At 43.2% G+C, this 16,045-nt stretch overlaps 1 protein-coding gene across 1 annotated transcript in view; it reads right to left on the bottom strand.

The window, feature by feature from the left end:
* TMEM8B (transmembrane protein 8B) overlaps positions 1-16,045 on the bottom strand; it is a 71,176-nt gene that overhangs the window by 28,868 nt on the left and 26,263 nt on the right. The window contains exons 3-5 of the mRNA XM_020977117.2: positions 10,501-10,708; positions 3,963-4,096; positions 103-368 (exon numbers count right to left, since the gene is read on the bottom strand). Of these exons, the coding sequence (XP_020832776.1) occupies positions 103-368; positions 3,963-4,096; positions 10,501-10,708 (608 nt within the window). The remainder of the gene's footprint in view (positions 1-102; positions 369-3,962; positions 4,097-10,500; positions 10,709-16,045) is intronic.

Raw genomic sequence — 16,045 nt, 5'->3', positions numbered from 1 at the left:
CATGGAAAGTTGAAATTGGATGGTACAAGAGTAGGACACAGGATGTCCCTATGAGGGGGTCCCCAAGGAAAAGTACAGAAACCCAGGGGCCCTTGTGCTGACCTTGTAGCTGCACACACAGCTGGAATCGAAGGGTTCCAGGGAGACCCCTTGGTGCCTCCACACGTACATAAACCCAGTCCCCCCAAGGAGGCAGGGCCAGCTCCAGCCCACATGGTGTCAATTCCCCACAGGCCACAGAGGTTGAGTTGTGCAGGGGAGGAGCCTTGGGACGCAGATGCATCATCAGAGGGCAGCCAGAGCCCCCACGAGATCCCACACACTTCAGCTGGACAGAGACCCTGGAGGTGAAACTGGGGACAAAGACCCTGGAGGGGGGGATACAAGGATAAGGGGTGACAATGGGAGTGAGGAATTCTAAGAGACAAAGATGAAAGGAGAGATACTGAAGATTATAGTGGTGAGGAGAGATGTCAGTGAGGTGCGATATGGGGGATGAATGGGGCATATGAGGAAGCTTGGGAAAGAACTAGATGTCAAAGGAAAGAAAACTGGCCCATGTCCAGTGGACAACATAATGAAAGTAACACTTCTCTTGGTAGGAACTATGTCCATGTTAAAGACACTTAAAATTTTTTTTGTCATAAAATCCTAAGGAGCTGATTCAAAAGATAATATTCCTAAAAGTGATCTAAACTGCTTAAGGGAGTAGGAGGCAGTAACAATACATAAGCAAGGAGCACAGGTCAGTCATTAGGTTCAGGACCTGTCAGTTATGTTTTGCCAATGAAACCAAGGGATGGAGTTAGTACTCTGTAACAGAAATTCAGTAAATGGATCCCAGGGTGCCCAGGGCTTTTTGAAGAAGAAAGAAGGAGGGAAGCTTGTCACTGGCAGGATACAGGGAGATAAGCTTCTCATTGGCAACAAGGTGCTGAAAAGTTAACCTCAACACACAAGGGAGGCTATACACCCCAAGCTCCAGACCTGGGATAGAATGAGAATCCACCTAGGGAGACATATCTGCTGATTCAAGAACAGTGCAGGTCAGCACAACAGTTCATAAGCCTGTGCTTACTCATAGCTATCTGGTTTCATTCAGTTTGCCCTGCTGTAACAATAGACAATGAATCTGGGCGTACACACTCTGACACCATAGAAATAGCCATGTACTCAGGCTCAGCGCTGAAAGATTTGTACTTTGGGATGAAGTAGTAAGCCCTTACTCATCCCTACAACTGGGGATGGGAGGGGATGTGTCAAAGAGGACTAGTAACTGAGGCAAAACGAGTAGTGGGCAACAAAAACCACCTCTAATGCCACTTCATGGGGACTGTCAGTCTTCCTAATGTGCCTTGGCCTGGCACTAGCGAGTGGAGAGTCATTCAACACTAACGGGGCCAAGGAGAGAGAGAAGCTTCCGATCTCTCCCTGAGCATATTATGGGCAGCCCACATGGGCTGGAGGGCCAGGAATAGAGGGTGACAGAGGCCCAGGAAAAAAGAACACATAGAACTGACTTCAGGTGGTAGTATCTTCCCTTCCTAATTGGAGGGTTCTGCTACATGGACAGCAGGAGTTAGAGAGAAAAACAAAAAGACCATCTCTTGATGAGCACTTAGGTTAAGATGAAGCAAGGGTGACAACCTGCTTGGTAGGTATCTGTTACAACCATGAGGCAAACTAGTTAATATCTTGTTGCATTCTAGATACTCAGTAGGAGTGCATATTAAATAAAATGCAGTGTAATCAAATTTTATGGCAGTATTTAAGAACAGAGAGACTCAGAGAAATGAACCCACAAAGACAAGGAAGGCTTTCTCTGAATCTCTACTGATCTCCAACCCCCATCTGGTTGACCACAGACATGGCTGAAGGAAGTATGAAATATGTTGAAGAAATGCAACCCACATGATCTCAGCTCACCTACTACCCCTCTCATCCCCTCAATCCTCCAAGAAAGAGTTAGGGAACAACAAAAAAGACAATAGAGAGGTGAGATAGCCACTAAAGAAAAGTAGAGGGGCAGCTAGGTGTCACAGTGGATAGACCATCAGCCTTGGAGTGAGGAGGACCTGAGTTCAAATCTGGCCTCAGACACTTGATACTTACTAGCTGTGTGACCCCAGACAAATCACTTAACCCCATTGCCTAGCCTAAAAAAAGTAGATATATAATGGTACAAACAAATGGAAGAAAGAAAAAGAGGAGGCTTTATCTATTCCACCCCCTAAATGAAATAATGATCCTGAAGTCCTTTTGGTCCCCTTTCTTCTCTTCCTCCCCCTTACCCTGTGGTGATATCACAAAATGGCACAGGCTCCAAGTGGTAGAGGGTGGAGGGGAGAGAGATGACTTATAGTAGAGGCGAAATACCCCAGAAAAGAAGCTTGTGGGAGAAATAAAGGATATTAAAAAAAAAAAAACAAGAGGAGAGGGGTTTTCCCTTTGTAGAACCTGGGACCCTGGGGCTGGGGACTTTCCATCTCCTGAAATGTTTTTCTCAGGAAGCTTTTTTTGTAAGCTAGAAGTCTTCCAACTTTCAGGAATTGGCTTTGCTCAGCTTTCTTAGAAAGTTGCTATGATATCAAGGCTGGTGGAAGACTTTGGAGCTAAACCATACACCCCCAAATTCCAGAAGGACACTCTAAAAGTATAGAATTATATTCTATTGCCTTCTTTGTGACTGCTTTATGTGTGTGTGAATGGTTATTGGGATTTTTATTGGAATAAAAATTCTTCGTACAAGAAGCTATATGGTTTATTAACATACTTGTTTCTGAGCTAACATTTTTCCAAAGGAGTGTACAGTATAACCTAGTATACTACACACACACACACACACACACACACACACACACACACACACACTCACACACACACTTCCTTCTCTGTTTTTTAAGAAAGTGGAACGGTATAGTCAGTAATGTGCTTGTAGAGGCTCTTAAGAGCTGATTGTTAAATTTTCAGTGACAGCATTTTCACCCCAGAAACTGGCCACAAATCAGGGCTTGACGTAGTGTTTGGTTGATTGTCTAGACTTAAGAAGGTGATGGAAAAATGCTAATAATACAGATTAAACTTAAAAGTGAATCATACATACTTTTTTTTTCTTTTGGGGAGCCAATTGTTAAACATTTCCTAGCATTCCACTGGTTCAGTGGCAAGAGTGCTAAACTTGGAGACAAGAAAAATCTGAGTTTCAATTTTGTCTGGTAGCTATGTGACAATGGACAAGCCATTTAGCCTAAGTCTCAGTTTCTTGATCTGTAAAACAGGGATAAAAAATACTTGTAATTTCTACTTCAATGCATATACAAGCAGTTTTTATTAAAATGTCAGCTTTTATTAAGGAGAAATCTGTGTGTATTTGTTGGCAGGAGGAAGAGAGAGGGAGGTAGGGGAGGGAAGGAGGGAGAGAGAGAGACTGAGAGATCGAGAGGAGGAGGGGGAAAGAGAGGAGAAGGAGGGAGAGAGGGAGAAGGAAGGAAAAAGAGGGGGAGGAAGGGAAGGAGGGAAAAGGGGATTGACAGGGGAGGAGAGGAAGGAAGGGGAAGTAAGAAAGGGAGGGGAAAGGAAGGAGGGAGAAGGGGAAAGAGAAAGAGAGAGGGATGGAGGGACAGAGAAACTGAAAAAGGAATTGAGAAGGGGAAGGGGAAAGAGGAGGAGGAAGGGAAGGAATGAAAGAGAGATTGAGAGGGGGAGAGAGGAAAGGGGGAGAAGAAAGGAGAGGGGGAGGGAGAAAAAGGAGGAAGAGAGGGAAAAAGGGAAAGAGATTGAGAGGAGAGGAGGAAAGGAGAGAGAGGGAGAGAAAATGAGGGAGGGAGGGGGGAAAGAGGGAGGGTAGTCTCTTTGGTATAATCTACCAAGAGTTTGGTAACAGTTGGGAAAGAGGCATGAGAGAATCATGACTTGGTGGGCAATTGGGAAGGCAATGAAAGGCCAGGGCACATCAGACTCACTTGAACAGGGCCGAACGGTTATGAGAGGAAAGAGTTTGCTCTGAGGGACGACCAGGAACCAGGACAGCAACATCAAGCAATCGACGGACAATCAACTGTGGCTGAAGGAGGTACTGGCACTCATCATGGAGACCCTGGTGTAAACAAAGAAGGAACTGATATTCATGTCACAGAGACCCTGAGGGGGTTACAGTGGGAACTGGGAGGTAGCACAAGATGGGGGAAAGGTCTTTAGACTAGGAATCGGGAGACCTTGGTTTTAAGTCCTGGCTCTGTCACTAACCAGCTGGTTGACCTAAGTAAAGTCATTTCCCTACTGGACCTTGGTTTTCCCACCTGCAAAGTGAAGAGGTTGGGCTAGATGATTTCTACGGTTCCTTTTGGCTTTAACATTCTACTATCTTATGAGATGCTAACATTCACCATGGAGACCCCAGGGAAGGAGACAGAAGGGACAAGTTCTGACACTAGTTCTGATGAAATCCTTGGGGTGGAGGGAGAGGGAGAGGGAGAATGTACTAAAATATATCATTGAAACCATGAGAGATAAAGGGAGAACAGGCACTGGTACCATGTGAGGGCCTCCTAGCGTTCCCAGAATCTATCCAGTCCCATTTCCAATCAGAGACAGAGCTCACCTATAGTCCTCTCTTCTCTTGGTTATGATCAACACACATTGAGCCTGAACTCCTCATTTATTGTATTGGTTTGGGCTCATTGTTCCAGCAAGTTGAGACCCTCATTTACTAACTGACCATCAAAAAAGAGAAGTTAGACATATTGGGACAGGAAGCATCTGATCAATAAGTCTATCTTTGAGGAATGGAGACAACTCCTGGAAGTTACCAAATACTCAGTCCAGATACTATAACAATTATAACTTTAATACTAGGAAATACCCCAAACCCCACTAGGCCAAATGGGCCCTGGTTTTCATGTGGTTCAGTTCAATTCAATAAACATTTATTAAACATCTACTGTTTATAAGGTACTACACTAGGTGCTGAGTAAACAAAAACAAAAATGAAATGGTCCCTTTCCTCAAAAAGCTTACATGTTAAATAGAGAAATATAACATGCATACAGAGAAGTAAATATAAAGTAATGTGGGAAGAGAAAGAGTACTAATAGCAGGGGGAAAGTGGCATCCAAAGTCACTCACAGAAGGGAGACCTTCACAGAGAAAATGCCACCTAAGTAGAACCTCAAAGGAAGATAAGGAAGCCAAGAGGCTAAGATGATGTAGGAATTCATTCCAGGCATGAAGGACAGCTTGTATGACTGCAGAAAAGTAGGAGATGAGATGTCACCTTCAAAGACATCCATTTTGGCTAGGGTGTTTGTAAAGTGAAACATTGCTAGAAAAGTAGGTTGGAGCCAAATTATGAAAATTCTTAAGTGTACCACTAAAGAGTTTGTAGTTTATCCTAGAGCTAATGGGAAGTCACCAAAGGCTTTTAGACAGGGGAGAGTGAGTCACATCTATGCATTAAGGAGATTACTTTGGCAACTCCATGGGAGATGGTATAATCTTTTGGTGGCCTACCACCAGGAGGTTTAGAATGGCCAATGTCCTGTGTGTGTCTTTCTAAACTTTGGTTAATGGCACCACCGTTCTCCCAGTCACCTAGATTAAAACCATGGTGTCATCTTTGATTATTCCCATGCCTTCTTTCTACATATCTTCCTTTGCAATCTCTCCTTCCTTTCTGTTTCCACTACCACTGTTTTAGCTCAGTTCCTTATTACCTAAAACTGGCATTATTGAAACAGTCAAATATTCCGTATTCCTGCCTCCATCCTCTCCCCTCTCCAATTCGTACTGAACAGCATAGCCAGATTAATGATTCCAAGCCCCACTTTGCTTGTGGCACTCCACTACTCAGAAACCTTCAATGACTCCCCATTGACTACAAAATTAAAGTCTGGTCTAACATTTGAACGTTTCACAATTGATCCCAAATCATTTTTCCAGCCCTGTCTACCATTATTTGGACTCTACACCTAGACAAACAGTATTCTTCATTGTTTCCCAAACTCAACTCAAGATTCCCTTCTTCCACACCTTAGCTCATGCTGTTCCCCTTGCCTAGAATGTCCTGCCCAACAATTTCTACCAGTTTAAATCCCATGCATCCTTTCAACACTCAGCTTAACTACCACATCCTCAATGAAGTCTTTCACAATCAACCCACCCTGAAGTAACCTCTCTTTCCTTTAAATTCTTATAGCTCTTGATTTGTAGGATTCAGACGATGCTTATTACATCCCACTTAATACTTGATCATTCACACATAGGTTATAATGTCAATTGCTTTGCAAGTTCCTTGAGTCAAGGAATATCTTTATAGCAATAGACATTTATATCAGGGCAGCTAGGTGGTGCAATAGATAGAGCACCAGGCCTAGAGTCAGGAGGACCTGAGTTCAAATCTGGCCTCAAACAATTACTAGCTATGTGACCCCAGGCAAGTCTGAACAACAACAAACAACATACAGGGCAGCTAGGTGGTGCAGTGGATAGAGCACTGGGCTTGAAATCATGAAGACTCATCTTCCTGAGTTCAAATCCAGCTTCAGACAATTAATAGTTGTGCTCAGTTCCTCATCTATAAAATGAGTTGGAGAAGGAAATGGCAAGCTATTCCAGTATCTCTGCCAAGAAAAAAGCCCAAATGGGATCAAGAAGAGTCAGATACAACCTAAATGACCTTTATATCATCCCATATAGTATCTTATACTTAGGCACTCCAATATTTATGGAATAAGTGAATAAAGAGTCTCCCTGAGGAGACCAAGTGCCCCCTCCTCTTTACTCTTGTTGATTTTCTTAATGGCCCTATTTGAACAAATTCCATAGACCTTGATAGACCTATTCACATTGAGCTGATTCAAGAACCTACAGTGACAAATCTAACTTCTCACTCTGCAAATGGTTATGTTAAATCAATGAAAAATATAATTTTCCCTCAGCTCTCTCTCTCTCTCTCTCTCTCTCTCTCTCTCTCTCTCTCTCTCACACACACACACACACACACACACACACACACACACACACACACTGCTTTAACTCCAAATACTGCATCTATACCAAGACAGTTTCTTATCCTGGCACTGACGTCAACCAGAAATGCTATTGTTAACCTGTCAGACTGTCTGGTGGTTTTACATCTGCTAGAATATAAAGAAACATGTAACATCTTGCAATGTAGATGTTTGGGCTTAAATTCCATGGTAAAGCCTTCATGGAGTACCATACCAGCTGCCAACTTCTAAGCAACTAGGTATGTCAAGGAAAGCTTTGATGAGGAAGCAACACCTCAGCTGAGCCTCAAAGGAAGAGATTGAGATGAGAAGGAGTACCTTTCAGACATGGAGGAATTATAGAGGCAGGAGATGAAATGTCTGGTTCAAAGAAGAAGAAAAAGAAGAAGAAGGAGAAGAAGAAGGAGAAACAGAAGAAAGAGGAGGAAGATGAGGAGAAGAATGAGAAAAGAAGAAGAAGAAGAAGAAGAAGAAGAAGAAGAAGAAGAAGGAGGAGGAGGAGGAGGAGGAGGAAGAAGAAAAGGAGGAGGAGGAGAAAAGAATTGGCTTATCTATTCTGTTCTTTTTTTTAATAAGGTGTATCCATCCAGAGCCAAAATTGAGTTATAAGTCACATCTCATCAAGTCTTGGTGATACCTATCAGGTCAATTTTGCCTCTTTTCGTAAATATCGATCTTAACATTCAACTATTTGCTACTGGTACTTTGAATATTTGTATAAACACATCTAAGGATCCTGTTGTTGCTTCTTTATACTTCTCCATCATGTTCCCCATGAATTACTGGCCCTCTTTTGTTCTATTCTTCCTCCTGTTGTACAAAAGAGATTCAGGATACAAAGATGTCCTGGAAGGTTGTTTTTCACTTTCTGAAGTGTGACTTGGAGGTTGACTTAAAAAGCCAGAATTAGTCCCATCCCACCACTAGGTGGCAGGATGGGTGCCTCTTGGTGCTCAGAGATTGATGGTTGTTCTCAGTGCCTGGAGAGGGGAATGAAACAACACAACAGAGACACATGAAATGGAAGACACTGTTTTTTGGTCAAAACCAGGAGTATCCTGGAGGAAAATGCCAAAACAGAGGGACAGCCAGAAGAGAGATGTCAAATAGGTGGCCAAAAGTGAGTAAGTAGTCAGGAGATAGACCAAGATACCTTCCTTCTCCTCAAGCTAGATGGCACAATAGAAAGATGCCAGCACCCAGAAAGACCTGAGTTCATATCCAGCATCTGACACTCACTAGCTACATAATCCTGTTTACTCAGTTCCCTCCACTACACAAAATGGGGATAATAATAGCACCTACTTCTCAGGGTTGACCTCTATTTGAATCCCTATAGAAATGAGTGAATCTAATAACATCACTCCCTCAATTGAAAACTTTCATGGTTTGTTAAGCTTCATGGCTTATCAAATAAAAATACATATTCTTTAGATTGTCATTCAAGGTCCTCCACAATCTAGCTACAAATTACCTTTCCCCCCTTATTTTACAGTAGTCCCCGCATGCACTCTACAACCCAAACAAATTACCCTACTCTCTCTTTCACTTCATCCTCCTCTCATTGTTGAATATTTGCATATGATACCACCCATGCCAAGAACAGTTTGCCCTACATCCCTACCTTTTGAAGTCCTTTTCCTTCAAGGTCCACTTTAGGCATCACTTCTATAAAGCCAGATTTCTAGATTCTCCCAGCTAAAAATGATACCTTCCTCCTTCAATTTCTCAGGTCACTCTGACCTCTCCTATACCTTTAGTCATATGTGTATATGTGATATTTTAAAAGTTCAAGAAGCATAGTTTTATTTTATTAACAATGCTAGCATTTTATTAATAAAAGGGTCAGTGACACTCTTGAATGCCAAAGATCCCTCATGGAACCTCCTCAATGCTTATATGCCCTTAGAAGGGTGAGTGTTCCTGAGGGTGGCAATCAGCCCTGAATGGTTAACAAGAAATGAGACTTGCTAGCAGTGTGACCCTGGGCAAGTCACTTAACCCCAATTGCCTAAAAAAAAATTTTTTTAAAGGAATGAGAGAATAAATATTATAATGAGAGGTGGAACTATCCCAGTGAGGGTCTTGGGGTATGTGAGTGACCCTGAGCACTTAAATCATGGTCAAAACAACTTCTCAAGTTCCATAGCACCCATCTGACAAAAGAATTTCTTTATTGTCGTTGATTAAGTCTTGAGGAAGTAGAAAAGGGAAAAGACCTTGGTCCTAATTTGATAATCAGTTATTAAATACAATAGAGAAATAATCATTTCTCTCAGGTGTCATAGCTATTTATGTACATACTCCCCTAGTGGATTGTAAATCCCTTGAGGACAGGGACTGGGTCATTTTTCGTCACTGAAACGTTGGTACATTGTGCAGAATGGCCAAAGGAATAAGCAAAGAATCTATGATTTCATCAACTGGGCAAATCCCTCCAAAAACACAAGACACCCTCCCATGCACACCTATCTATGCCTGAGAGCTGTCTTAGAGAATTTCCTGAATCATCCTTACAGAGGGAATAAGTGACCTACCCAGGGTCACACAGCTATTAATTATCAAAAGCTATTTATAAGCTTAGGTCTTCCTGACTTCAAGTCTAGATCTCCACCCACTATGCCACACTGCCTCAAATTTATACATAGTAGATGTTTCATAAATGTTTACTGGCTTGGATTGGACTGAATTGAATCAAATTGAAAAGATGAAGAACCAAAAGAAAAACAAAACCAAACTGTCAGAAGGCTGGCTCAGGCACTAGAGCTTAGGATAGTCATGGAAAAGAGCTCACTACACACAGTGTGTGCTTTAGCATGATCTTTTGTAAGTGTGTCAGAGCGTGGTGGCCATGACCCTTCTTGCTCCTTAAAGTGATCAGCTTGTCAAGACAGACATTATCTCCCCTCCTCTTCCTAAAATGCATTGGGATTGGGTTTGGCGTGGGTACCACCGATGAACTCTTTTCTATCTATTAGTTAATAACCTTAAGCAAGGACCCCTAACTTCTCTTAGCCTTGGTTGCTTCATTTACAAAATGGGGGTCATACTTGTCCTACCTATCTTATGAGGACTAAATGTGATCATATATCTGAAGTGCTTTGTAAAACATTACAGGTTATTACTGTCATTATTTTACCTTGATGTTATTTTATTAATAACAACAAACATAAATAATAATAAGTACAACAAAAATGATAGATCTTATCAGTGCCAAAATGTTCAAATTCCCTATAGGTCACCCAGTTCAGTATTTTGGACCACAGACCAGACAGCTAAGGAGGCACTGGGGACTCTGGATCCCACTGACTTAGACCTAAGTTACCTGCCTAATCCTTTCAACCCTAGTTGACTTCTCCAGGCTTGACTTCTGACTTGTTTCTTCCAGAATCCAACCACTATTGGGATGAGGGTGTCTAGATAATGGAACTAGGACTGGTTTTCTGACACAGCACTCAACCAAGAAGTAGCATGGAGAAAGGGCCTGACCCACCTTGACAGAGATCCGTCCGTGGGCCTGGGGAAGGTGAGCAGCCAGGAACCAGTCCCCAGGCAAGGGGCTGCTGACATTGAAGATTCCTGAGGTTCGGTTGGGCAACGTCCAACTGAGAGTCAATGAGAAGACCCCTGGCACCACTGTGTCCGGTGGAAAGTGCGTATTCAGAGGGTTTATTACAGGAGGTGCCCCTGAGCGGAAATACCTGGGAAAGACATGAAATGAAAGACCAGGACAGAAAATGGGGGAAGAAAATGAGATGGAGAAGGCAGGAAATGGGTGAACAAACAGGAAGTGGGGTAAAAAAAATTAAAAAGGGAAAGAGATAATATGCAAGTCACAAAGAGAACAAGCTCCACCTGTCCACTGCACACCCGACCACCACCATCAGATGTTGCTGTTGTTTGTCCTTCTTTGCTGACATCGGGAAGGTGATGCCATGACATCGGGAAAGTGACGCCATGACATCGGGAAGGTGACGCCATGACATGCAAGTGAGTCAGTTTCCTTATCTGCAAAATGAGCTGGAAAAGGAAATGGCAAACCACTCCAGCATCTTTGCCAAGAAAATCCCAGATGGGGTGACAAAGAGTCAACCCAAGTCAACAACCACCATTAGTAGACTTCACATGGACCACATACCCCTCAAAATCAAGGATTGGGAAGCTGGTCAGAAATCAAGGGATCTGAGGATGGGATAAGGCTGTCTGTCCACTGTCAGGGTCTGAGGTCAAAGGATCAGGCTATCAGGGGTCCAGAGTTAAGATGTGCAGTGAAAAGTCAAGAATGAGGAATCTGACTATACCCCTAACCCTTGCTAGGAATTATTATATGCTTTTCAACTTTCAAAACGTCTTGTATCATATGAGTATAATGAAGGAACCTCAGGAAGGCCCCTCCCCTGAGGATCCCTAGGCAATGAGTCATCAGTGTGATGCTAGGAAAGTGAGTGGAGCTGGAAACCTGACTCAGGAGGGATCATTCATTCAGTTCAGTCATTTCAGCTCTGCAATGAGCTGGGAGCTGGCAGCACTCTGCAGACAGGAAGCAGGAACCCTGTGGGTGGTCTAGCGGGGGTGGATAAGCTTTCAAACAAGAAGAGACAGAGAGTCTGCTTCTGACTGCTAAAGAGCAGTAGTAATGAAGAAAGATACCAGGTAACACTGTGGTGCCCACAGCTGAGGCAAAACGGCCACTGGATAGGCTGAGCCAAAATCATAAGATCATAGTTTTAAAGCGGGAAGGGGCCTCGGAAGACATCTAGTTCAAACCCCTTATTTTACAGATGAGGAAACTGAAGCCCAAAAAGTTTAAGTGATTTGTTCAATATCACAAAGGTAGTGTCAGAGGAGGGCTACTGGCTTAGAAGATGAGGTGAAGCCAAGCTTCACCAAAGGGTAGGACCAGCTTTAACAACCAGCTGGTGACCATGCTTCAGTCAAATCAAACAGGACAGTAAGAAAGGGGCCCAGACAAGAGTAGGACTCCCAGGGACCCAGAGCCATAATGATCTTCCCCCAGTCAAATGTGGGCTCCTTAAAGGCAGGAACTGTTTTGGGTTTGTTTTGTTTTGTTTTGTTTTTTGTCTTCATATACCCAGAACCTAGTACAGTACTTGGCACATGTCATGTATTTAATAAATGATTGTTGAATCAATGAATGAATAAAACAACATTTTTTAAGCACTTATTTTTGACAAGCACTATGCTAAGCCCTGAAGACATAAATGCAACAATAAAGACAGCCTCTGTCCTCAGGCAGCTTACCTTCTGATAGAGGGAGAAATCATATGAAAGGGAGTGGTAGCCAAGAAGGAAAATTTTGGTTTGGAAAATTATTGGGCAGAAAATGGATAGAAAGTTAGCCTCAGAGCCAGGAAGGCCTGAGTTCAAGTCCCATTCTAACATAGACTGGCTCTGTGACCCTAGGCAAGCGAGTTAACCTCTCAATGCTCTAAGAGAGTTGAAGAGATGGTATTACTTACATTTTGATAGAGGGAGTTTCTTTGATGAAATCACCCATACAATCCTTAGTCCTAAATCACAAGGATAGCCAGAGTGGATTGACACACCCTTTCAAGGAACACTGAAAGAGTTGGTTTGATTATGGTTCAGGAACAAAAAAGCATTGGGGAAGAGGGTGATGTAGGCAGGCCATTTGCTGAGGAGAGGTGAGTGGATCCTGGGCCCAGATAAGGCAGGTGACTGAGGCCTCCACCAATCAGAACAGAAGGAGAAGAGGGGAGCAGCTTGCAGGAGTGCCAGGCAGGAAAGAAAAGAGTGAAGTCCTCCAATGAATGGATGAATGGATAGACTAGGACAAAGGAGATATCTGCAAGGTCAGTGGAGGATATGTTGAAGCCCAGGACAAGACTCTTTGGAGCCATGTAAAGAGACTAGGGCAGAACCCACAGAAACCAAGGGCAGCTGCTAATCAGAAGGACAGTAACCCAGGCAGAGAGGGAATGGTTTTTAAGACGAGGAAGTATGTTCTTGGAGGGACTGAGGGCCCCACTTGATCTGGATGTGCTGCCAACCCAAATCTATCTCAGGCTAGAAGGAGAGGCTCTTTGTTTAGCTTCCAGACCAATTCAGAAACAAATACTCAGTAAAGCTTTTCCTTGGCTAGACCTCTGCCTTTGAGGCGAAGAGTGGTACAAGGTCATCCAAGGGATTCTTATCCCCCCATGGAGGGAATACAAGTGACTCACAGGTAACTCTTTGTACTTTAAATGGCCTTATTTTCTTGACAAAATCACCTTTTAAATTATTTGGAGTTGCTCTGGGATTGGCCAACAGAGTTTCCCCACTTCAATTACTCTAAAGAAAGGCTCATTGTGTCCCACTTCCCATGGTTGATTGAACCTAGATGTACATAGGGTCAGTGGAAAAAGCACCAGATTTAGAGGCAGAGAACCGAGGTTCAAATCCTAGCTCTGAGTTCTTACCCACCTGCCCCTGGGCAAGTTTGTTTAATTTCTCTGGGCCTCAGTTTCTTCATCTGTCAAAAAAAGGGGGGGGGATTGGACTAGATAACTTCTAGTCCCTTCCAGCTCTAAATCTACAATCTCGTGGCAATCACTATACTAGCCCAGGAGGGAGAGAAGCTGGGGGGCCGAGAGAAAAGGAAACAAGGAAGGACAGTATTGGGGGCAGCCGTAGACACCAGAGCAATTCAATTTTCTTACCTTGACCTTAAAAACTGTCCAAAAATAGAATGGGTTGCCTGGGAGGGGTGCATTCCCCATTACTGGATGCCTCCAAGTGAAAGCAGGATGAACGCTTGTGGGGGTATTATAGAAGAGATTCTTTCTCAGGTATGAGTTGAGCTAGATGGCCTCTCACGTAAGCAGGTATTATCAGCCCCTTTTTACATATGAGGAAGCTCAGGCTCAGAGAATTTAAAATGATTTCTCTAAGGCCATACAGCTAAGAAATGTCAGGAGCGGGATGTTCTCCTAGCTTCAAGCCTAACATTTTATACCACCATCATGACACCTTTCAACTGTGAGAATCTCTAACAACTGTCAGTTAAAAGTTCTCCATGTACGTGCATTAGATTAGGGAGGAATGAGGGTGGAAAGACCTGAGCACAGCCAAAACAGACATGCAAGCAGATCTGTAGCACACCAAGAGACTCCAGAAGAAACCCCACCCACCCCATTTCATTCCTAAGGCCGGTGCAATAAGAATACCTGGGTTGGACTGAGGATGACAAGTTATATAGAATGAGTCAAAATGGTGAAGGTAGGGATCCATGGGAGTTGTTTGATGGGGAAGATGGGACAGGAAATGCTGGGGTGTGCTAGTGATTACCACTCGGTAATATGGCCTGAAGAGTAAGACTGGAGTATAGATATGATGACAGATGGTAATTACAGGGCTTCAGTCATTCAATTAGTCAGATTATCACAAGTCAAAGCCTAGACAGGGGGAATGGGACAGTCTTAGTTAAAAAGAAGGTAAGGCCATTTCCGATCCAAATAAGAATGTCATCCAAGCAGATGATCACACACTAGGCTAGCAGGTCTTGGAAGATGTCCTTTATGAATCACTGAAAGACCACCAGCACATTGCGTAATCTGAATGACATTATGGTGTGCTCATATTGCTCACTCAGAATACGGAATCTTCAGATTTTCCCCTCTGTTAGACCAAATTGTATGCCTCCCCCTCCCCCATCACAATTCGATTTAGTATAAATCTTAGTCCTCAGAGCTGGTCTTTAACTGCATGGGTGTGACAGAAAGAATACCAAACAAGATAATGATCTGGTTGAGAGCCCCATCAGCATTAGAGTCATTCTTCTTTTTCAAGAAGACCTGTGGTTCTGGTGCAGGAGGTAGCTGGAGAGATGAATCTAAGCTCATTGAGGATTAACCTTAATTAATTCCCAGACTGGTCTGTTTCAGAAAGGAAATAAATTTTTCCTACCAGAATTTCAGTGCCAAGCATTGACTCAGTGGCATAGGGCAAAAAAGACTCCATTTGCGCATGTCCTCAAATTCACAGCAGACTACTAATAATAGCTGTGGCATGCATATAGCACTGAAAGGTTTATGAAACATGTCATATACATTATCTCACTTAACCTTCACAACAACCTTGCAATGTAAGTATGCAAGTATTATATGCCCCATTTTACTATGAGAAAGCTCAAGCTCAGAGAGATAAAAATGATTTCTCTAAGGTCATACAGCTAAGAAATGTCAGAAGTGGGATTTTCTCATGGCTCCAAGCCTACCAGTTTTTCCATTATACCATACCAAATGCCTAGACCATGTGGGCTGATTCTCCCATATAGAGTAGAGCTGTCTCCAGCCCTGGTGTATATCAAGCAATACTGGTAACAATACCCAGAAGTGAACATTAGCTTATTTATCCCAGATGATGACCAGGTCATATTGTTTTTAGCCAACAGACTTACCAGGAAGGATAGATTGGGCTATATCCAAGGTAATCTGCCCTTTCTGTGTTTATCAGTATTCATGCACAGAGCCTAGTTCTCAAAAAATCACTGGGTCAGAAACCAAGGGGACAACCCTAAGGGGACCACAGAATTGGTCTTAGACAGGGATGGAATGCTCTTCATGAAGTGGTGGTCAACAGAGTTACCCAAAAGCCCAAAGGAACAAGAGAAGATGGGGTGGAGAGAGAATCAGAGATTCAGGTTTTCTCTAACAGCCCCCTAGGGAAGGCTGGCTGGTACTCCACAGCACAAAGTGGAGGGTTTTCTCCTTCATGGTGATTGGGTACTTAGCCCATTAACTCACAATGGAGGCACAAATTCAACATCATAGAACAGCTTATCTTTTTCATCTGAAGAAAGCCAGGTGTGGAATTCTCCATTCTTTTGCCTTTACTTGGGAATCTTAAGGTAGGCTAATGGGGGGTTGGTCAGGATGTTGTCTTTCAGTGGAAGGCTCCAAGTTGAAAGCCCAGCCAGACCTTGATGCAGAAGCTCTGGTGGATCTAGAGAGGCAGAATTATGGCCACTTCCCCCCAAGTATATTCATCCCAGATTGGCTCACTAGTGCCTTCCA

This window comes from Phascolarctos cinereus, unplaced genomic scaffold (genome assembly GCF_003287225.1).
Source record: "Phascolarctos cinereus isolate Bilbo 61053 unplaced genomic scaffold, phaCin_HiC Scaffold_4;HRSCAF=312, whole genome shotgun sequence".
Lineage (NCBI taxonomy): Eukaryota > Metazoa > Chordata > Mammalia > Diprotodontia > Phascolarctidae > Phascolarctos > Phascolarctos cinereus.
This window is presented reverse-complemented; position numbering and strand designations above follow the sequence as displayed.